At 38.5% G+C, this 24256-nt stretch overlaps 1 protein-coding gene across 1 annotated transcript in view; it reads right to left on the reverse strand.

Annotated features, from left to right (window-relative positions):
• Nucleotides 1–2690: 2690 nt before the first annotated feature.
• The window catches only part of NEGR1 (neuronal growth regulator 1), a 652228-nt gene continuing 630662 nt past the window's right edge, over nt 2691–24256 (reverse strand). The window contains exon 7 of the mRNA XM_065554044.1: nt 2691–5237. Coding sequence (XP_065410116.1) covers nt 5098–5237 — 140 coding nt within the window. The 3' untranslated portion in view covers nt 2691–5097. The remainder of the gene's footprint in view (nt 5238–24256) is intronic.

Raw genomic sequence — 24256 nt, forward strand, 5'->3', positions numbered from 1 at the left:
ACTCTGGTTCTTTACTAGTCACATGACAGCGGTAGTGTTTTCTAGACAGTAGCACTCCTGGTAGTTACATCTGAGTAAACAGCAGTGAGTTGCTATTGTTGGGAACCATGTCAAGTTGTACGAATCTGGTAGTACAATCTTTGTTTATGGACTCTGCTTTTTAGTATACACTTACTGCGTTTTAGGTCTCTCTTCATCGATATTGGCTGAGTTTTCACTTATTTTATTTTTAGATGATGCAAAGGTCTGTCTGCTCTGTGTGTTGACATCTAAGCACAGCCTACATTCAGTTAGGTATAGCACTGAGACAGGCAGTGTGGGATTTTAAAAGTGCTGCTCATTGTTGGCCTAACTCTACTCCCCTTGAAGTCAATCAGAGTTAGGCCAATGTTGAGTATTTTTGAATCTCCCACCTTCAGCCTTGTATGAAAACATGGGAATGTCATAAAATTAAACACTAATATAGATAAGGTCTAGCCCATTGAATAGTTCTGGTTTAACTATTTCAAGTGCTAAGACTCTTGGTGTAAAATGGAACCTTATTCACTTCTTGGCAGACATCTCTGTTCAGTATCTAAGATAACAAAGCAGCCATACCACTCAAAGCTGTAATCTTGTCATACTCGATACACAAACATGGGTGTGCCAAGCTACTGCCTACATGGGCACCGGCATTAAAAGGAAAACCAAAGATTTGCAGGAAATAATGTTGATCTGCTTGGGACTCAATTCAATACCCTTGGGAGTTTTTCCATGGACTTTAGTGGGCATTGGCTCAAGCCGTAGGTCAATATTCAACAAACTTCCCAACATAATGTTGGGCCTGATGTGTTATTACAGGGGTTATAATGTAGAAGAGATGTAAAACTGAGGTTCTCTTGGTATCCTGGGCAAATTCCTATATGGGCTTTTAGATTCTATCTGCCTAAATTCCCTCTGCAGTGTCAATTTATCAACTTGGAGTCATTAAGAATGCAGCTGCTCCAAGTCTCCTGGGGTCTACATCTCAGCATGCTACCTCATTCCTAAATCCCCACCATGAGCTCCTATTACAGCAGCGAGCAATTATAATAATTTTCTTCATTTCATGCTCTAAACTGTTATGTAGCATTGCTGTGTGCTGTTAAATGGCGGCCATGTTTCACCCCAGAGGTAGCTACAGTTCAGCATCGGGTGAAGTGATTCCTGTAGCAAATTTTGCTAAAGTGGTTTTGGATCCTTTGGGATGAAAAGCACTATATAAAGAAGTGCTCTGTGTAGCTCGAAAGCTTGTCTCTCTCACCAACAGAAGTTCGTCCAATAAAACATATTACCTCACCCACCTTGTCTCTCTCTATAAATATAAGGCATTATTATTACTATTATCATTCGACCACCATAGGAATATTTAAAGGGTAAGTTCATTTCCTGGCAGGAAAGACTAGGAAATATTAGTTGATGCTTTATTTTTTTTTTAATATTTCCATTAGACAATTGTAATTCATTATTTGCTAGGTTACTGGAGGGTACACTTCATCAGCTCAGTTTCATTTAGAATACAGCTGCTCCAAGTCTCATGGGGTCTAGTCTTTCTCAGCATGCTACCCCCTCATTCCTAAATCTCCCCACTGGCTCCCAGCATTGGCATGATATTATGATTTGACTGATAAACCAGTAACCTAAGTGTAGCCTATTTTTCTGAACTTCTATCAACTTACATTTGTCTGCTCACTCATAGCTGCCATTGATGGCAATCTGGTTTGCCTCCAAGTAAAACTCTAATGCAATTTAGTTCTCATGAAATTGAGGGATGGATAGCACTGGTTGGAGTCAAATAGAATACAGGCGCAAACTACTGTGCACGTTTCCCCACACAGCTCTGCCCATGCATCTTGATCCTCTTCAGCAATAGCTCTGCTGTTCCAGTTCATAGCCTGTCTGACAAGGAAGCCAAAGCTGTATAGCAGCATTAGGATGTGTCCACCACTCGCTTTTAAATGATCTAGTTTATTTCACTTTTTTCTCCAATCAAGTTTGCAGGCAGATGAGCAGACAAGATACCGCAGTGCTTAAATACTACCCTCCTAGGCACCTTGGATGGACAATGCATCACACTTTTGTTTACTCACTAACATTTAGTATATATGAAAAAGTGACTTAGTTGTCATAGAGCCCAATGAAATAATGCGAACATCAATCTCTTTTTGCCTGCCATGGGAGTTTTGCGTATTTTAGGTTCAGGTACTGCTGGCTCAAGATTTAGACAGCACACGTTGATCTCTCTTTTATTCAAGGAACCTTTTTCCCACCGAAAAACTTCCCTAGAAGCAGAGGGTTATGAGGGGTCAGAGTCTGCCACCCTTACTTATGCTGCATATTGCCTTAAATTCTGATCCTGTCTGGGCCCTTCCACATAGCTTAGTGGAGGAACAGGGCCTCCAGAGTAGTTCTATTGAAATCAACAGGACTTCTTACAGAAGAAGATTTTAGTCAGCGTAGCAGAATCTGACCCTAGATTTGGAAATTCAATTTGCACACTGCAATACATTGAAATAACATGGGGCTTTCACTCTATACAGTACCTCTAGCTTATCTCTCTTCTGAACATTTGCTTTCTGAGGAGCATGAAAAATACTTGTGGAACAAGATTGCATGAATGGGTTATAAATGCATTTTTTTTCGTTCTGTTTTTTCAAAAAGCAAGAGTTAGGAACAATACAGCCAAAATGTTTTATTTGGGCAATACAAATACAATCAAATCAAAAATATCACAGATTTTCATACATTAGTAAGAAGTTACTGTACACTTGAACAGTTGCCATTTTTACAGCTAACAAAGCTTTACCTTTATTAAAATGTATTTTCCTCTCACATAAAATATACACTTTTCACTGACGTATTTTACATCATACACCTCTCTGGGATAAGAAACATTTCACAAACAATGCACAACAGAGGCCATCTTCTCTAAACCCATACAAAATATTACATAGAAGCGAGAAACACTGTAATATCCTACTAGGCTGAAGCCCTCAAATGTCATAGTCTGTTGCTACTAAAAATACTACATGCATCATAAAATGCTGTACATTGTTTAGAGTTTGGACTTGTAAGATTTGTTCATAGTTCCACACGGTACTTTATAGTTAAAGTGTTAAACATCACTTTGTACTAATGGCACACTGAGTCTTCCTTTATGTCCATATGTGCAATTAAAAAAAAATGGCCCAAATATTAGAATAAATACAGTACTTTTGGCAGTATAACGCCAAGATTGATAATTTGATACTTTGTGTGTCTTGCAGACATGCGGTTTGCTGTAACCTGATGGCATGTTAAAGCTCTCGGATGAAATCCTAGTTGCATCAAAGTCAATGGGAGTCTTCCCATTGATTTCAATGGGGCTAGGACTTCACCCTTGCAGTAGTATTATATTTTCCTTACAATTCGTACAATATAAAAGGAGGAAAAAGGTTCCTTGAAGATTCCAACCATGCTGTAATACAAAGATCACTAGCAGCAAGCATGTCTGTAATGTAAGGTTTCTATAAGAACGTCCCTGGGGACTATCAAGACATCATTTTTATAAACAGTTTCTTATTTAATTTAGAGAGCAGATGAAGGAAATAAGTACAGTGATCCCTACAGGGTGTTGCTAGGATTTGGAAAGAATTAGTGACTCAATCAACTTAAGGTCAAACTACTGAAATAAAGCATTTCACCATCTTCTAATCCTGGGAGAGATTCTTCTGTTAACCAAAGTAATTTGTCTGGCAAGTTATAAAAAAGTGATTTTCTTCCTATCCATTGTACAGTAGTAAGGTTACATGGAAAATTACCGAGTGGCTTTGGAAATATTTTTCTGAACATATCAAGTACCATTCATTTTTTTTCAGAGACATTAATTTATTTTGCAAATAGCAATGTCTGTCTGATTAATGAGACAGATGCAATATGTACTGTAGCATTGCCTATACACTATCCTTTCTATGCTTGTAACCCTCCTGAAAGGAACCAGCTGTTTCCTGGAGCAATCCTGGGGGGTGCTGAGCACTCACAACTCCCACAGGGAGATGAAGATGCAAAGTAACTCACCAGGGCCGGAACCAGTGTTTGTATGTCTGAGTCTAGGTAGCTCTAGGTTCCCATAAAAGTTAACCCAGGCTTGAAATTTCAAGGCTCCTTTCAGACCTCAGCTTCTCATTTTGCACAGGTTGTTCCTATCTTGCTGTCCGACTGGCTTTACATAGAAATGTCCTACACACCTCTCACTCTTCTCTAGGGAGAATATCCCGAGCTAAGATTTCTGCAGTTACCTTTGGAATAGGGGATTGTCTCTATTCAGAAAATCCTTCAATCCTCATAAATAAGGCATCTGTTTAATGTATTTACTGTAAACCACGTTTTGAAACTAAAATTCCCAACCATTTCTCTATCATCTTGAGATGATTTATTTAGAATTGAATAAAAAAGAGAAACATATATATATATATTTATATATAAGCATTATTTTCTAATTGTGACACAATGTACAAGGCATGATCTGATTCTGGAATAAAATGCAGTCCCTGCAGGAAGGAATATGAACATAATGTAAAGCAGTTTAATCATCTTCCTTTATACAAGTGATGTGTTTACTGTGTAATAATGGCTTTATCATCTCTGTGACTAATAGCTGTTAAGACAGAGGAAATACAGTCTGCAGTGGTTTCATTTTACTTATAGTTTCACACTGTAATGCTGCTATGCTGCTTTGAAATGAAAACCCTATTTTACCTTAAGATCAACATAGTGTCTTTGACAAAGTCACCATGTTGATCCTAGGGTAAAATATATGTGCAATAGAAATGAGTCACTAGTGTAGGTATGTTGTCTGAAAATGCACTGACCTACTCACTGCTTTAGCCAGTATACACAATCTGGTTCCATTCAATTCTATCCCTACAGGAGCTTTGGGGCAATGCTTTCCACACTGCTGATTGATTATATTTAAGTAGGATTTGATGCAATTGGGTTCATATTAGTCATGGGAATATTTTTTTTTGCTACTGTTTTGGGGGACCAGTGTATTGTGATGAATTATTTTCCTTGGATTCACTTGGCCCATGCTGTTATCAGCTAAAAGCAAGCTAAAAAACAAACAAATACAATACCTGATCTTTTGACAGATAGTTTTGATAGATTCAAAGCAGAAATTCCATCAGCTGAGAGAGAAAGGTGGATAGGTCTCATCCATGACAGGAAATCTGCTTCTGAAACTAGGTGAGAGGCACATTATATTGGAACACTATCAAGAATCGTGCTCCTTGAGTGCAAGTTAGATTTTTTGTATACAACCATCTATTTGCAAGAAAAATACACGTACACATACAAGGGCGGAATCTGGCGTAGTCTATGAACCAGGTATTTATTTAGTCTGGAATAAAATAAATTATTCCACTCATGAGCTGAAATTGTTTAATCTCTCAAATGTATATTCTAGAGTTTTGAAATTCATTACAAAAATGGATAGCATCATGATTAATCTTTCTTCTCTCTCATCTTGAATGCCAACGGATCAAATGTATCTCATTTTAATTAAACTAAATTAAATTAAAATACACTTTTTGGGCACCCTCTAAAGAGAATATCTCTTTCTTACAACCCTAGTTAAGACTAATTTGCTATTATTTGTGTCCCACATATCATATAGCATATGACATCATATGTATCATTTTTTACATTTGGCTCTACCAAATATATTTTATTTTTTAATATCTGGTGTTTGTCCTTATTCTGATAAATGTAGAAATGAAACGTGTGTTTCCTGTAACACATTTCATTGGAGTCGAAAAAGTAATTCATTCAGTAAGGCCAATTCTAGCAAACCCAAACTGTATAACTAATTTGATTATCTTGTATATTTCAGCCATATAATTGCATCAAAAGCCCCTGTTCATCACTTGGTTTTCTTACTGTTCTGTGATATTTTAATGTAAACATTAATGCAATGCCTATGCTTTTCTTCCTTCTGCATAGAAATGAAAAAAAAAATCAGTATTTACCATGCTGTATCATGGGGATACTTAAGTAAATATATAGGGACTGATTCTGCCTTCACTTACATCATTGTCCACCAGATTTATTCCACTTAAATCAACGGAGTTACACCAGTGTAAAACTGGGGTGAAAGCAGGATCAGGGACATAGTGTTAATCCTCAGCAAATATCATCTTCGGTACATGTAAATCTGTCTATACAGAATTCCTGAAGAATAATCCAGCTGGGTATCAGGAAACTACTACTAGCAAAAAACTGCTGCACAGAGATACATACCTAGTCTCCCAAATCAAAGATGAAGACGTGGTTTTTCATGATAAAAGTCTACAATGATACAAAACTAACAAAACCTGCTTCCTCACTGAAAGTCCAGAGTCTATGTACACTATATACAGGTCTATAGAACAATAGCTCTACTGGTGACTAGAATGGCAGCACTTTCCAGCATGCCTCTGTTATGTGCTCCATAATATCATAAAGTAAATTAGCAACTGTCTGCTCTTCTGCTCCTTTCTCAGGAGAAAGGACATTAGACTTTCATTAAATCCTGCTCCTTTTTCTTATTCTATTTGCTGTAATAAAGTAAAAGTTGTTTTTCATTATGGGTCATTATTTGTTATATATGTCAAATCTGGCAAGTTTCAAGAAAAAGAACAAAGTTCCTTGTGGAAGGAACGGTGTTATATCGGGTGAATAGCACTGGGGCTATATGGTTTTTTTTGGTAATAACGGAAATACTGGCCTTTTGCAAAAGGAAAGTGTTTGAAGATGTACAGTGCTACGAGTGGAAAAGCATTTTTTTCATCACATGTTCACATTATTTAAAAAGGGAAAAAATAACTCCAATAGTTTTATGTAAGACCTCTGCTTGCAAAGCAAAAGGGTCAAGCTACCAAGCTATCCCGGTATTTATTGAATTTTTGTAGTCTCATTTAATAAAATACTGAGAAACAGAAATTTACTCTGATTCTTTCACATGGGACTCTCAAGGTGTGTGCTGCACAACTATAAAATTTAAAACTTATTCCTTCAGTATGCCTATAAATGTCACAAAAAATGTGACTCAGTTAAATCTGAGCCCTGGGAAACACTGTTGTGGTGTTTTGGTAAAGGTTGTAATGCACAATCCGTGCATCTTTTAGGAAATGAAATAACAGTAACCACTTGTTTTTCAGCATCCTCCCTCCCCCTCCATGAAAGCAATATAACAGTGCCACACACGAGAGTAGAAGCATTACACACCGCCTCTCCTTACATCTTTCATTATTCATAGAGAAATCATCACACTGCAGAACAGAAATAATTCTCAAGCATTAATTTGATTTACGTAAGTGAACTGTTATGCAAATATTTATTTTAACTGTTAGCAGTTAGCACAGAAGCTTTATGTTCTGAACTGATGAATAATACTAGGCTTTCCCTTCATGCTCCTTTATGCTTTTTGACCTTATTTGCTCTTAAGTAGCTTTGCCATCAAAAGCTGTAATTCTGCTGAATGATTTCCCAAATACAAGAGGAGACCTACTGTGTAATACTTGCCAAATCTAATGGTCTGCGTTGCATGCAGATTTTACTACCGTGTGATTCCATTTTGCAGTCCAGCTAGTACCATCCTATAATTAAATAGCAAACTCATGCAGTTTAAAGGTCAAAAGCTTTAAGTGTGCTGACACTAATGCTGGCACTCAGACTGAAGACCAAAGTCAGCACATATAATAAACACTTCTGTTCAGTTAAAATGAAGACTTGTACCAATTATTAAAAATAATTTGCTTCTGCATATATTGCATGAAAATGTACTCAAATGATGGAATTGGCACACATGGCTTAGAAATATATAAAAGGATAATGGCAGATTGATGTTTACTTTAGCTTTATACAGAGGCGTAGCGAGCGCCCTCCGTATCCTCCGACTGGAGGGGGGCCCGCAAGGAAGGGGGCCCCTAAAAGTGGCAAAATAAATACCGCATTCCAGTTTCTGCATTGTAAGGGGCCCTGCCCGGACATATGTTCGGAGGGGGCCACCGTTTGGAGGGGGCCACGTTCTTTGTTGCTACGGCCCTGGCTTTATAATCAGGCAAGAAGTAATGTTGATTTTCATATCAATTGTCTTCATTTTTGATGAGGGCTCTTACCTACAATAGAAAGTATGACAATGCAGCAGAAATGAAACTAAGAATTGTATTTTAACAGCTAGGGTAAGCTGCTTTGCAAGAGATGCAAATGATAACCAGCAATCAGTTCATCAGAGTTCAAATATTAAAGATACATATGCTCTGAAAAGAGGTCTAGCTTAGAAACAAATTAGATAACCTAAGACCACCCACAGTTCACATTAACTCATCAGATTTCAGTGACCAGCTAACTCTGTGGATCACCAGGGAGCCCACTTCCTGGTTCAATAGCATCCCAAAACATTTTGCACATCTGCACATTTTAGTAGCTGTTTTTCCTCCTCAATGAAGCATCACTTTTTCTGTCTAGATGATTTCAATTTGGTTCATTTTACTGACAAAGGGATACTAGAAAGATAAGAAATTAAGCTTGACATACTCTGTAAGTAAAGCAAAAATTCAGAACTAAGGGTAAGTATCCTTGAAATAGTGAGATGTGTCATTATTTGGGCATTAGCCAGAAAATTAGTAATAAGTTTGTGGAATTACATCAACACCACATTTTCATTGATCCTGTACAGATTCTTTTCTTTTCTTTCTTTCTTTTTTTTTTTTTTAAAGTCAATGGAGTGACACCAATTTATTTCATTTGAGCATCTGGGCTGATATGTAACAAAAGAAATTTAGGATGATTAAATGAATTGTATATTGCTAAATGTATGTTTTAGCTCTCTTCCAGCTCTCTGCCCAACAGGCAGGGATCAGCTCAAAATAAGGATCAAGAACGATGGGATTTTATTTTGTCAACTGTTGTGTAAATATCATACATTTAATATAATAGGTACTATTCATTTACAATCTCATTCACCAGTGAAGTTCTCCAAGTCTAAGAGGCCAGGATATCTCCGTTCGGGCCAGTGCAGTGGCCCCCAGGGTTCCATTCTAGCTGACATAAGCTGGAGCAGCCCTAAGGCAGGCCCATGATTGAGGATGAAAAGAGGACCTGCCCTGAGATGTATTTCCACCAGATTTGTAACACAAGGTTTACTGAATCTTTTTTTACACAGAAAAATGCAACCCCCCCCACTCCTGTTTATAGCCCTACTGTGGCCTGATGTGTGTTTTCAGGATCAGACTCTATATCTTGCTTTTTCTTACCTCTTTATCCCAAATAAATATTACAGATTCATGATACAAAAATCAGCATAAAATTAGACCTAGATCCTGCAATACTTCATGTATGTAATACAACTAGATACAATTTTAGAACTGAATATTGCTATACCAAGACCGTTTTACTAATTGCTAAATTTCCCTGTTCATGGCTCAAAATAGCAGAGCCAGAGTTCATTCATAGTTTCTAAACACATCCCCTTAAAGACTCACCTGCGTTACTTGTTTAAAAATTGTTTCACTTTCCTAACCTATTATTAGCTCAAATATGTATTGTATCATTCAGATCATATTGTCACATTGCCCTCTTAATTCTAAGCTTCACGGCACAGGTATTATTTATTGTTTTAATACGTCTTATCATTTGATAATGTACTAAGCCTTCTGCTCAGGATCACTAATGAAAATATATTTCTGGAATGAGGAACAGAAGGCTCAGAACCACGATTTTTTCAGGGTAATGCTGTTTCCTGCTCTTTAAAATCCCCAATATATGACTAGTAATATATAGTAATTAAAATATAAGCTAGCAAGATTAACACAGCAAGCACTTTACAGGCACTCTTTTCAGGAGTTTGTATCTCAGTCTCATCCTTCCCAAGGCTTCCTAATTACTGCAGTCTTAGAAAAAGGAAAAAAGGTTTTTAAAGTCAAGCTTATATTAGACAAGGGGAATAATCACTAGTGATAAGATACTAAAAATCAATGTCAGTGCAATACAAGTTAGAATCAAGGGGCCAATTCAATATAAAAACCTCCCTGTTCTGCAGTGCAACAGCCCGTACAAAGCTATTCAATTTGCATCCTTGCAAAGGATTTTACAGTATAGAAACTATATAAACTGTTGGCTGAATCAAGCTCAAAGCACTAACATTTTGTTTAAAATGGAAGAGAATTTGACAGCATGGAACAGGTATATTCCCAAATTGCCATGTTAATACAAGTTAGGTTTTGTGTGCAGGTGCTGGGTGGCGGTGGTGGCCTGTGATACACAGGAGGTCAAATGAGATGATCTAGTGGTCCCTTCTGGCTTTAAACTCTATGACTCTCTGAATTTAATTGAACATGCTGCATGTGTAATGAAAAGCAATCCATCTCACTCCTGTTGATCTAATAGTACTGTATAAACATTCAAGACAATCAGTCCACAGAGTGCGTAATATGAATGTCAATCCTAAGAATCGACATTCATTTGGCTGGCTAGAAAATGACAGTGGTGGAAGAAATAACATTAGCGTTGCTGAATTTTTTCTTTTTCCCTGGGAGACACAAGAAAACATAACTCCTGCCCTGGCTGAGGAAAGCAGGCATAGTGCAGAGGCCGCATACTGTAGCTGCCCATCCAGCACAAAGAGCTTTTTGCCATCACAGTGTGGGATAACATACCATGGACCACTACAACGGGCTGCAAGGCACAGGTTGTGGATTCTCTGGGCAGAAGCAAGTGCATGACGTGTCTGATCTACTCCTTTTCCTCCAAACCAGGTCTCAGAAGGTCATGACATACATCCTATTATGTTAGAGCACCAGAGCTGTCATGCAGCCTTTTGTGTAACAGGGACAGAGCTTGCAGTCTGTCCCTTGTGCAGTGTGTCAGGGTGCCATATGTCCCTTACATTTAACACAAAGGGGCTTTCCTGTTTTACTGGCTATCCATCAGAGCCATAACTACACAGTTTAGTACCCAGGCTGAGTAAGCATATTTGCGCTCCCTACCATTTTTTCCCCATATTTTTTCTGCCCCATTTTTCCGCTTCCGCAGCTTTGCCCTATGGCGGCTGCCCTGTCCTGGTTACAGCCCTGCTAGCCAAACATTGACCTAAATTTCAGAGGTGATGAGTGGCCTCAACTCTAAGAAAAATCAACGTGATCTGTGCCTACTCAGTTCCTCTGAAATCAAGCCCACAGGGTGTGAACTTACAAAATACCTACCAAGCTAAGAGCGATGACTGGTTCCACCACTACCCTCCAATTTTCATACCATGAATCTCTCTCAAGGTGGTAAAATCTTTCAAAACGGAAGACACTTTTTATTAAGGCAATCATTGTATATTGTTTGTAGAAACACAGTGCATACCTATCTCATTGTTTTGGGCAACCAGAATTTTATGTCTCCATAAAAAAGAAACATACACTTTAATTTAGTATTTGGCAGGACCGATTCAATGGCAATCTTCCAGTAAAGAGTCATTCTGCTAATGGCAACAAATGTACAAATATTGCATCTCTTACAACACAGATTAAATGATTTTTGTGTTTTGGTTTCACAAATCATCCATTGCTAATTTAAGATCACTCAGACTTAGGTGGCTGGGATTTTTATTTTGAAATATGCTCTCATTTTAGATACTATAATAGCAAATCGGTGTGTATTCTGCACAGCAAAAATTTTTAAATTTTCACTAGGATCATCTGCTAGGATAACGCAGAATTCATGAAAAGTAATGCTTTACCTTTAAATACTCTGGTATGTTTACTCCCAGTGATTAGAATCCAACTATGGGAGGGTCAGAGCATTCCTTCTAGAGGGGATCTTTTATAGACACAATTTTCCCTATCTGATCAAAAGGAAGGAAAACCTCCCATTGTGGCATCCTCCCCTCTCCTTTCCTTGATCACAGAGGAAGACTCTTTTTTGGGTAACCCTGAACCTTTGGGATGGGTGGGGGAGGATCAGAGCTTGGCCACTCCCATTCAGCCTGCAGATATCTTAGTCAATACGCTAACTCAGCTGGAGATAAAGCTGTTTAGAGCAGCCTTCACTCCAGCAAAGCTTCCTTTGATGAAAATAGAAGCATAATGAGACACTCTGCTCATGCTGAAATATGTTGTTGTTCAAATTCTAAGTATCTTTCAAGTAGCTGCAGGGGGATTCAGCCATTAGTGGTCAGGCATTGTTGTCAGGGTGAGGGAGGACCAGCCATTCATCTGAGACAGCTCCAGCTGCTGCAGAGCTTAGGGTATCACTCCCTTTAGATTCCCAGGATCTGTAGGGTTAGGAATTCTCATTCCCTGCCAGCTCCCTCAGTCCCCAATCCTCTCCCACTTTAGAGGCTGTCTACTAGTAATTTCCATGAGATGAATCTCGTGGAGTTCTTTCAGCTCCCTGATCTGTCCATGTTGGACTTTACACTATTGTGGCTTGATGCTGCAAAGTGCTGGGTGCTCTCAACTCCATTGGAAGTTAAGAGCAGATTTGCTCAATAGAGGACTGCAGAACTCTACCCTTCGTTGTTGTTGGCAAGGCTAACAAATGTTCAAATCAGTTACCTTTGCTTTTTCTTCCATCGGTGATGTGTACCATTTTATTGCAAGCATCGATCTTGTCATGTGGTCTAATGACAGAAGAAAGCCAGCAAATATAAAAAAATATGCCCTGGCAACTAACTGGGTTAATTCTTACACCCAGAGCTCTCTACTGCTCAAGTTTGGTCCATCAGCATTTTTAAGGTAATCCTTGAAGAGAAGTGCTGCGGCTGAAATATGTGGTAGCTGAAAGTCTAAGCATCTGCTCGAATTTTTATTTAAGCTGTTTTGTTCCATGTGTAATTTTTCATAAAAAAATCTTCAAAATGGAATATTTATATAAATTTTTGGTAGCTGCGGAGCAGCCAGCTGTAGCAAAGTTCATTTAAAAAAGAATAAATCATTTACAATGGAGATTTCATGCCACTTGTGTCCTAACTGTTGTACCACATTTAAGGTGAAAGTGATATTACTATCACGAAGGTATTTTCATGCAAATCAATTTTTTTGTGCCAATGAGCAAGCAACGCTGCTACATAAAAACACTGGTTCTTAAACTTGCATATATAAGATTATAGTCATTATATTATTCAGATCACCTTTTCATTATGCTGTGTTTTATAAATGTGTTTATGGAAAAGTGCTCACAGAATGTATTAGCATTTGACCAGAATAGGGTCTTTAATTCAGCATGCATGCATTGACAATAGAGCATATATTATCCCGCCTACACAGCATTTACTGTCATTATAGTCGCCTACATATATTAAGTTATTTTGTTGATGATTATGGATGAACACTAGCAAGAGAACTTTGTGAAAAATAAAGCTACAATGCCAACAATCTGAAAATGAAGAAAATATGAGGCATAAACAAATGGCTTGACTTGCACATGATAGTCTCAAGACAATGAGTTTATCATAGGAAAATTAAAAAATATATCCAGTCAGTTTTAACTTGCAGCACAGTGACATAAAATTTTATGCCTTCAAGATTTCCTCCACTCTGATTCCTGCCTGTAACTCCTTTGAGTGTAAATGGAAGCGACACACTCACAAAGCAAGAGGGAAATACAACTGTGTTTGTGTGTGGTATGGCTATATATCTGCCAATCTATGTCTCTTTTGGGTGAGCCAATGTACCAGGGGAGCATGGAATTTTCCATTACCATCGCCTGTATCGGTGGAATGATTATTTTCATAAGGCAAAAACTGTGTGTGAATGATGAAGTATTTCACTGCAATTTGTGAACAACACATCAAGTATTATAATAATACTCACTTCCTTATGCAGTGCTTTGCATCTTCAAAGCTCTGTCCAAACTTTAACTGTTTAGTTGACATTAGTAGCATTCATATTATACCAGTTAAGTCTATTTCTCTAGTGTCAATTAGCTAGTGTTAATATTGGTGGCAATGAGGAACAACAAATTGGTCTAAATGATTGCAACAACCATCTGTCAGACCACTAGTTTAACTTGTTCTCCTATGGTACCATACTTGGGTGGCCCTTTGCTTTTCAGGCTTGTAAACCACAGTAAGTGATGATGTACAGGAGTGCTGCCAGCTTTTTTGCTGCCCTAGCCGGCGGAAGGTCCCGCCCCCAAAATGCCGCCCCCGACAGAGGCGGTGGAAGGTCCCACCCCAGAAATGCCGCCCCGACAGAGGCAGCGGAAGGTCCCGCCCCCGAAATGCCGCCCCCGACAGAGGTGGCAGAAGGTCCTGCCCCCGAAATACCGCCGATGACCAGGGCAGCCGAAAATCCGGCCACCGCAGTCGCCGCCCCCCAAATGTTAGTGCCCTAGGCGACCGCCTAGGTCGCCTAATGGGTTGCGCCGGCCCTGATGATGTAGCAAAGCTTTCTGTATAATACAAAGTGCCAGGTATTTTCTAATGTTGTGTAAGTGTTGTGCAGCAATTAGGTGTTATCAGAGGGCTCTTTCTCTTGTGTGGTTACAGCTCCATCATATGTCTCTGTCTGATGCTGGGACTGGACAACAGGGGATGGATCACTTGATAGTTGCCCTGTTCTGTTCATTCGCTTTGAGGTATCTGGCATTGGCCACTGTTGAAAGACAGGATACTGGGCTAAGTGGACCACTGGTCTCACCCAGTATGGCCATTCTTATGATACCTGACTCTGTTATACTTTAGGAGCCTCTCCTCTTCGAGAGCCTCCTATGCGAGGCTTATACTTGTCTCCCATGAGTGTGTCTGATTTTGGTTTTCAGTGGTTGATGACACAAAACCTGGATTGATTGAGCACAGATGACACATGATAAAAAGGCATATGAAGAGGTTTAGTAAGTTTGGCTAATGTTTCCTGGCAGGTGCCACTGGCCACCCTCTCTGGACCAGGAGGTTGTGGCTGAGGAGAAACAACACAAGTTGTGGAGGGATGCAAGGGCTTTACTAAAACTCACCTGTGCACTCCTGCAATCCTGGGGCTGCAGGACTGCTTCGCTACCACTGCTGTAAATTGCAGCAAATCTAAGGCAGCTCTAATTTACACTTGCTGTTAACAGCCCTAAGGCACCAAGATGGCAGATGGGCATTGGTACTTCCTTCCGTGTCCCTTTTCCTCTATCCACAAGCTCTGTTCCAGCAGCAAGGGATGGTTTGGGTTCAGGAACCTGCCCAAGGGCTCTGTGCAACACTAGGATACCCTGACATTGCAGTGACCCTCCTGGGGCTGGATGCTCTAACTGTATGGCCAGAATCTTGTGGTGTGGGTCGGACGCTCAGTGGAGGATCTGGTCTTTTGTTGCTATCCTTTATTTTGAGTTACCTTCAAATTCTGTGCTTTCATATTTTTCTGTTGGCCTTGATGTTGGTGGTTGAGAAGGAGGGGAAGTGTGGAATGCATTAGGCTTTGTTGTAGGTGGCTTTGAGGAAATCTGAGATACAGCAGATGAAAAGTGAAAGAAAAGAAGATGCTATTTCTTTCCTGGGCACTTAGCTAAAGAGATCTAATGGTGTGCTTTCTACATTCAGGTAGGTGGGACTTAAGGATCCTGTTTCAGTGTTAGATAGAGGGAGCAGGGGGCCTGGTGCAAAGGACACACATTCATCTACAATCTTGATATGGGGCAATCTATTGGCTGAACATAGGCCATGTTCAGGGAGAGTGTAAAGCCTTCACACAGTCCGATCTGTAACATTCAGATCCAAGGGGGAGGCAGAACATTCAAAGAAAGGTTCACTGACTTGCTAGTGTGCCAGAATCCACAGGCAGTGTCTCCCTAAGCGGGTTTCATCCTAAGAGACCACTTTTAAAGCAGTGAGTATTAGGGACTTTGCTGAAATATGTAATTGCCCTAATTTCTTTATTCATCCTACTTTTACTGCATCATTAGGAAAATAAACCTGCCACAGTACTGTCATGCCTCCCTACGGTAAGATGTACAGTAGCTGGTATTCTAACTCACTTGATTTCATTTATAAATGATTCAAACTAAGATATAAGTGAAAGGACAAGCCAAATGCTTTCTTAGTTGATAAAATATAATCCTTAATTGGCTATTCCCTATGTTGGAAGTGGACCAAGAAAAAAAAACAGCATTTCAAACTTATTGTTTTCCTTATTCAGTGAAAAAGTCCAAAATCATGTCCCATTAATAAAATGCAATTATGCTTTATGGGTATAAAGCTGTTTCTACAGGCCTGTCACTTGTACTGAGTCAACCTAACAGCTGAGTTTCAGAGGTTTACTAGTTTACAACAGCTTGTTTTGTAATTATCACAAGGGAGGATTTTCCTAAATTCTAATTTCAGCAGATATTGGCTTAATTCATCAGAATTTCCCATTACTATATTTCAGGTAAAGCATTAAGTTATTACTCTCACCACATGATATTGTCTGACTCCTTATATATTAGAAACAAAGTGAACAGAGTGAAACAAAATTGTATTTCATTCTAATAAAAATGACAGAAACATTTTTTTCTCTAAAAGCATCCTATGGGAAGCAGAAACTGATTTGCACTCATCTCCGCTTGTGTATTTAATTACCCTAAAGGATGTATTTATTAACTTTAATTCCTTAAAACACTGTCTGTACTGAGTACATTTAATATGGTTTGTGCAGTAAAACATGAAAATTGCACATTGGAACCAATCATATACCTATTTAATGTATAATTATACACATACCACATCTGTAGTGGCAAGCTTCATGTTATAAATTGGAGAATCATGTGATAAACTGCATTTATCATGCATGTTTGATCACCTCACCTGAGCTCTGATCACTAATTTATGTCCACTGAGCTACTTCTAACATTCCAAACCTCTGGGCAACATTAAACAGTTGAACTTTAAAAAAAACAAGAAAAAATGTGCTAGAGACCATTTTTTCTTTTCTCATCAAATCCAGAATTCTCCCTCACTCCAAATTACACCAGCGTAAAGCCCTACCCCTACACTATTCACTCCTGCACCATGGTTAAGCTCTGACATCTTGCAACACTATAGAGATAGAAATGGGAGTATTATACCACTGGAGAAAAGAGCCTTTCAGATCTCCAACAACACGCACAAAGAAATTGCTTCTAGTCCTGAAAGTTCCTGAGATATCAAGCCTTCAAACTGCAACATCACTAAGCGCAGAAAAGCTATCCTAGGTAATCTTTTCAGGTTTCTAAAATGTATTATTTACAATTTTCTTTTTTCCCCATGTCCTGTATTGTCTGGTTCATTGAGACAGATTCTGATCTCATTTAAGTCAGTGTAAATAAATAAATAACTCAGTGGAGGTCAGTAGAGTTTCACTGGTGTTACACTTCCATGGAGCACCTCTTGATTTGCAGTGGTGTAAGATTGATTGGTATGGGTTCTGTAGTTATTAAAAGATATTGGCTTTATAGGCTGTGGATTATAGAAGTATTACCAATAATATTTCAAAAAAAAATTCTCTAAAACATTTCTGTGATAGCTTTTCTATAGCATATGTGGCATATTCAGAATACACAACAGTGCTGTACAAACATTTTATCACATTTTTTGTAATGACCCACATAACTCGCTTATGGATTCACCCCTTGTGTGCACTGCAGTCATCCCAAACTCAGATCGATAAAACCTTTACATCACACAATTATAGCTTCTTTCAGAGGATCTATAAGACTAGGTTTACCCATCATAAACTTATGTGAATCACTTTTACTGAGTCTCAACTCTTTGGCATCTTAAATAGGATTTGCCAACTTTTTCAGCACTGTGTAACATGGAAAGGCTGACTGATACGACTCTTCTAGAGCTTGAGACAATGTCCATTAAAGACAACAGAAAGACTCCCATTGACTTCAATGGACATTGGATCAGGCCCTTAGGGAGCTCTCACTTTTAGATGTATGGCTCAAAGAGTACAGCATATGGGAATATACTGACCTGTACATTGGATATATTCAGTATTTTCCAGAAAAAGTAGAGTTTTTGTATCTGAATTTTCAGTATACTGATCTGTTCAATTATATGCTCTAGTCCCACTTTTGGTCAACTCTATTTTCTCGCTGTTATCTAAATGGCTCCTTAGCTGGTAAGTCAGGATTTCTAAGTGCTTAATTTACAAAGTTCTCTAACAGGAGCTGCAAAGCTTGTTTTGCTGGTAATGAGGGAAACTAAGCTTGTCCATCTCAGGTGGCAATTTTTTAAAAATCTACAAGTAAACAGACTTACTTAGACACTTTTAATGTTTCTTCCCTACTGGTATGACAATTTTTTTCATTATAGAAATTGGGCTGGCATTTGAAAAAGTAGAGCATTCTTTAAAATCAAGTGATTTACAGCAGCATTAAGAATGCTAAAGGTGATCTATTGTTAGAGATAGCTCTTAGAGAGGCTTCTTCCAGAGTTCCTTTCAATTAAAAACCCATGTAAAGACTATGAAATCTAGTCTCCACTAACACATACACCCCTCTCACATTAGCTTCCTGGAAGTTAGACACAAATACTGCACAGAAGAGAGGACACAATTAATTATGGGCCTAATTTTGCCTCATCTGGCATATATATGCAAAGGTCATGAAGCAAAGGACATTCATTTGAGGGCACAACTGGGTGGCCCAATATGCATGTAAGAACTTCTCTAGTGCTTCAGAGCCTGCAGTACTTAAATCCTCTAACTGGAAGTGTATTAATTAGTGTTAGGAAAAAGCAACACCCTATTACAGTTGATTGAACTGCTTCTTACAAGCGTTTGCAGCCCGCCAAACATATACCATTTGTGAAAATGAATGTTGTGTGAAATGCCTTGCTCAGATTCATCCCAGAGGAAGGAATATGAGTTCACAGGGTTAAATGGGTGATAAGGAAGTTGAAAAGGATTTAGTGGAAAAGAGGGTTAGGTACAGAGTATTAATGTCAGAACAAAAATATACAGCTAGCGATTTACCAGATATTGTTGCAAACACATATATTTCTAAGCTGTAAAACCCAATTCTTTGAAAATTGAATGTGAACAAAAACACTGGACATCTAGATATTATGTGAAGATAATTACAGAACAGTTTATAAGTTTCTAGAGAGTTGACATTCCCTTTTCACACTTCATAGACAACTTAATGTTAGCTACAATGCTCTGGGAAGAAACTTCTGAGTATATATCTGACTTCCTGTGTAACAGTAAGGTCTTTGGTAACCACTGGGCCAAGGTTTTAAAGAGGATATCTTCCTTTTGTGGGGCAATTTGCACCCTCACTTGAATTGTGAATGCAAATCACAAGTACCATAATCTACACCCCAAACATCACTTGGGAGCAAAATGACTTTTAGAAACCTTGTTTTGCAATTTACTATTATTACTATTAGATGTAATGCTGTAGGGCCCGGAGTCGCTAGTCAAGCTCAGGGCCCCATTGTGTTAACTCTGTACATACTGATATATTTGCCCGGAAGAGTTTACAGTCTAGCTTTAGTTTTACTTCCCACTATTGTTTTTTTTCCTTTCATGACAATATTTATTTTTTAAAACTTGTTTTAAAAGAGCCTCTACAATGCTTTGGAAATGGTGGAGGATCAATCCCTCTTGTGCCCAGATCTCAGATCCCAGATCACTGTCTTTATTAGAGGGGAGTGAAGACATTTACTTCAGAAATAGCATGGTGGAAAACTGCAGATTTAGTTGGGTTAAAGGAAAACACAGGCTATGTCAGGTCCCACAGGGGTTCTGCAAACTTCTGAAATCCAGGGCTGATAAATAAGTATTAAGGCTATGGACTATCCATGATCTTTGTGTAACATTCCTGTTAATATCAATAGCAGTTCAGGTCACAGAATAAAAATGGCCTTTAATCTCGATCCTAAAGACATCTATTAGCTTCATATGTTATTAGCTCTGAATAGAATTAGCTGAAATACTATTTTGGAAAAGATTGCACCATGATGTGGAATTGTTGGAGAATGATGATTATTAAGGCCCTAAAATTAAGACACCCCTCAAAATGTAACACAAGGAAAATTACCAACAAAGGGTTTTTTTGTAATGATTCGCAAACGTAAGGCTGGACTTTGAGTGAAAAAGTCTCTGAAAACCCATGTTTAAAGAGGATAAAGATGATATTGATGTTTTGAGATTGTTTAGCCCTCCAAATAGGTTAAAGGGTGTAATAATTTACATGTACTGAATTATTATATTGAAATATAAAAACAAAGAACTGCTAAATGGTAAGATTAACCGCTTTTTTAGTTACACGTCAATAATTTATAATTATGGATAGTGAATGAGTTAGATGAGGTAACCTCTAGGCTAAGGCCTTGCTGGCATGAGTGTTGTTTTGCCAATTCTCCTTTTATATAAAATTTCTGATTTGGTTAACATGATGTTATTGTTGATAGGACAAAGGTTATAAGCAATGGTGGAAGATTTTTTTAAAAAGTACGCAAACCTATAATGACAAAAAGCCCCTTTATTGGGAAAACCCAGGAGCAGGGTGACACAGAAATGGAAAGACAAACTGCAAAAAATTGTGTAAAATGGAAGCTTGCACATGCATATTGTATGGGTTACCCAGAATAAATGCTTAATGGGTTTAATGCTGATTGGAGAAAGGTTAATAAAGGTGTGATGAGGAAATGTATAAAAAGACAAATCCGTATTGCAGAAACACTGGAACAGGGAAACTGAATGAATGGGATGGAAAGACAAGACCAGACATCAAAGGCAGCAATGACCATCATGAAGTACAAGAAAACTTCCAGTGCCCCGGAATGCAGTAAATTTGGCTCCCTACCCATTCCGTCTTATCTGTTTATCCTCAAGTATAAATATATGTTCAGACACTATACATGACAATAATTCTGTCTGAAGTTGTATAAATAAAGGCAAAATTTGATTAAGCCTAGATTGGGTTGACTTGTGACTCAGTTTCCTACCTTATACTCCCAACAGTATAGAAAACTATTTATTGCTATTTCAGTGGTAACATCAAAAGTTCTCAATTACTCATAGAAATAACAATGTAGCCAAATAATAACACCATCATCATGTTCAGTTTTATCGAAACTATTGGATAAGTAGGAGTTCCACACAAATAACAGCTTCCCATTCTGACCCAGGGAAAAGATCTAAAGCTGTACCTCAAGCTATCATCACCAAACTGCCCTCTTAGAACATCTGAGTCTTAATGACAGATGACTGTCCCTTCAGCTATATTCGTGCAGGATAACATTAACATCCATTTTCCAGTCAGAGAAGGTACACCTAATGAAACTGTCACTATTGCAAATGTACGGTATATAAATGTATCTGAGCCCTTTGTACCCATCTAACAGTTTGAATCTGAAAGAGTGATCACCTAAAGCACTGACGCCTGCCACACACCTATTTAGAGCTAGAGAAAACATTTAAATGCCATAAAGACATTTTACTATACATTGCATGACATAGTGAGAATAATACTTTTGTTTTACTGAGTCATGACTTTCTATTGATGGATTGATTGGCCTTTCTGTCTCTACCACATGTCTACCACAAAAGCTAGCAGTGAAATCTCCTATGAGACAGAGAAGCATCCTCACAGGAAGTCAGCTAAGGTTCTGAGGTGAAATCCTGGCTGTACCAATAGGAATTTGGGGCCATGATTTCTGCAGTGAAATGGATTGTCGCTATTACAGAAGCTGTGTTTTCATAATTGAGATCTGAAAAATGATCAGATACATACTAGGCAGATGACCAAACGTTCTAGCTAAAGGTAGATACAGATGATATGAGTGGAATGGTTTAAACTGTGAATTCTCTGGGCATGCCCTGGTAGGAAACCCAGCCTTTTTGTTGCCTTTCCTGCTGGAAAGGGGAACAAGATAGCTGCTCTTTAGATCTTGTTTGCAGGCTCTGTCTTTAATAGCAGCTTCTAACCAGAAGGTATCTGTTAAATTTGAAGCTCCACTCACCTCTAGCTCATGGACGAAAGAGGAAACTTTATGGCTAAAATCCTGGCAAAGCTCTATTGACTTCAGTGGGGCCAGCATTTCAACCAACCTAATGGCTGCTGTGAGGGAGGAGGGAATTCACCCTGCAAGGTAGGATCTCTCTTGCAGGAGGGGAGGGATTTTAAATTTATACCAGCTGAGGGTCTGGCCACAGGACTCTAACTTGCGCAAATTAGCAGTCCCAAAGCAATTTAAAGAGGGTTTAGGTTTGTTGTTTTAAAGTATAAATTAAAATATAGAAGCTATTAAACTCAAGGAGTAGTCTTTTTAAATTCTAATTGACTAATCATTTTGCTTGCATATAAGGTATGCTGTAAAGCTGAGCAAAATTAATAGGGACAATCATTTAATTTCCAGAAGGTCATTTTTAGAGCAGATCAGCTCTTCATTTTTATTCTGACTGCAGGTATAAATACCTAACAGCACGGAAGCAGAAGAATGTAACATATTGCATCTTTCACTGGGGCTGCCCCTTATCTTGAACAATTTTCCGAGTGCACGTTTTGTGCCAACTGATCGCATCAAAAGAGGAGTTCAGAAGCTCAGTGAAAGGAGACCGGCACCGATACAGATTCAGCACTAAGATGTGGGCACTGCAGCCAGGCACTTCAGCAGAATGGACTTAAAGATTTGTTCAGAAATAAGGAAACAGATCATGCTAGTGTGATTCTGTTTCCATCTATGGAATAATGTTGCCTAGATACCATTCCCTACAACCCAAGAATCTCTTTGTGTCTTTCTGATTACACTGTAAATCTCACTCTCTCATCTGTCATAAAGATTGATTTTTCTTTTATTGTTTTGTCAGTATATGGTTTTATCTCCTCAAGACCCCCCCACCATAATATGACATTTTGTTGAAAGTAAATGTTATTAGCTCTACTGCGTGCTATTGAGTGAAGATCTAAAAACAAGTCCGGCAAATTAACAAACACAGTCAAAAGATAATAACCCATAAAGAGAGTGGAATGCAGTGTACATGTGGGAGGTCTGCTCAGTGTTTATTACTTTTAGCACTCCCAAGCCATACTGTGCTACACTTCAAACTCTGGCTGAGTCTAATACATAGGAATCACTAATGATTTTGTGAAACACAGAAAGGAAGAAGGGGAAAATCTCTGGGACAGAAGCTACAATATTGTCCTTAATGATATTAAAGCATTTCTACCAAAGTGGCACTAGGCTAGGTAAAGAGGAGATATGAGTTTATTACTGTCTCCTCTGGAGATCTCACATGGTTCTCTGTAAGGTTTCCCAATGGGCTGCAGTAGCACAAGTCATTATTTCCTTTGGAAATTATTTGAAGCTATAGCAATTCGCAGTGTTAAAGTCATGTTATCTTCTGAAGGATGGTAATTACTTTGTGTCACTATTGACTACAGGCTGATGATTTTCTTTTTGTCTCCCACATTATTGCAATGGGTTTCTATGTGCACATAAAGGAACTGTTTACTCTTATTGGACAGACATTTGTGAATGTTTTTATATAAATATCTGTACTGTTGGGCCATAGCAGCCCTTCCCCCCCTGTCCATTATGAGGGCCTGCTGCTCTATTGCCTTGCATCTTGTGAAGTAATTTACACCTGTGCAAAGTGAGTGTCAGCTGCTACCAAATCAGAATTCCAGATTCATTACATTCTGTTTACATTGACCTTGCACTCATTTTATCTGGGTGTAACCGACTTCAATGCAGCGGTTCAAAATGTACAAGGTTGTAGGTTTGTAATATGAATAAATACAGAGTACTGTTCCCATTGTAGAGGAAGAAGCAGCCCAAAACAGTATTGTTCACAATATTGTGTTAGTTATGCAGGTGAAAATGAATGCACAGTAGCTTAGTCTTATCAGGCTGATAGCAGTTGGTTACAACCAGCTTATAAACAGGCTATTGGATATGATACTGTGTGAAGGATTCCTGGTTATGTATAGTAAATGCTGTAAGTCACTGGCTTTATTTGCTCTCTTTAGCTCAATGCCGACTTTCTAATTTTTTTGGAAACCACTTAATTCCCAACTGTAGCTCCTTCCATTTGTTACCTGTATCCCGGAGTAAATAATGACAATAATAGTTCTTATATTTCACTTTTCATGTCTACCTCTCAAACAGCTTCACAAAGGAGATGAGTATCATTTGCCCCATTTTACTGATCACAACCTGGAGGCTCAGGGACGTGAAGTGACTTGCCCAAGGTCACAGAGAAGCAGAGATGAAAATAGAACCCAGGTCTTATGACTCCTAGTCCCTTATCTAACTATTGGATTAAACTAACCCGCGATA

The sequence above is a fragment of the Chrysemys picta genome, chromosome 8 (genome assembly GCF_011386835.1).
Source record: "Chrysemys picta bellii isolate R12L10 chromosome 8, ASM1138683v2, whole genome shotgun sequence".
NCBI classification, from domain to species: Eukaryota; Metazoa; Chordata; order Testudines; family Emydidae; genus Chrysemys; species Chrysemys picta.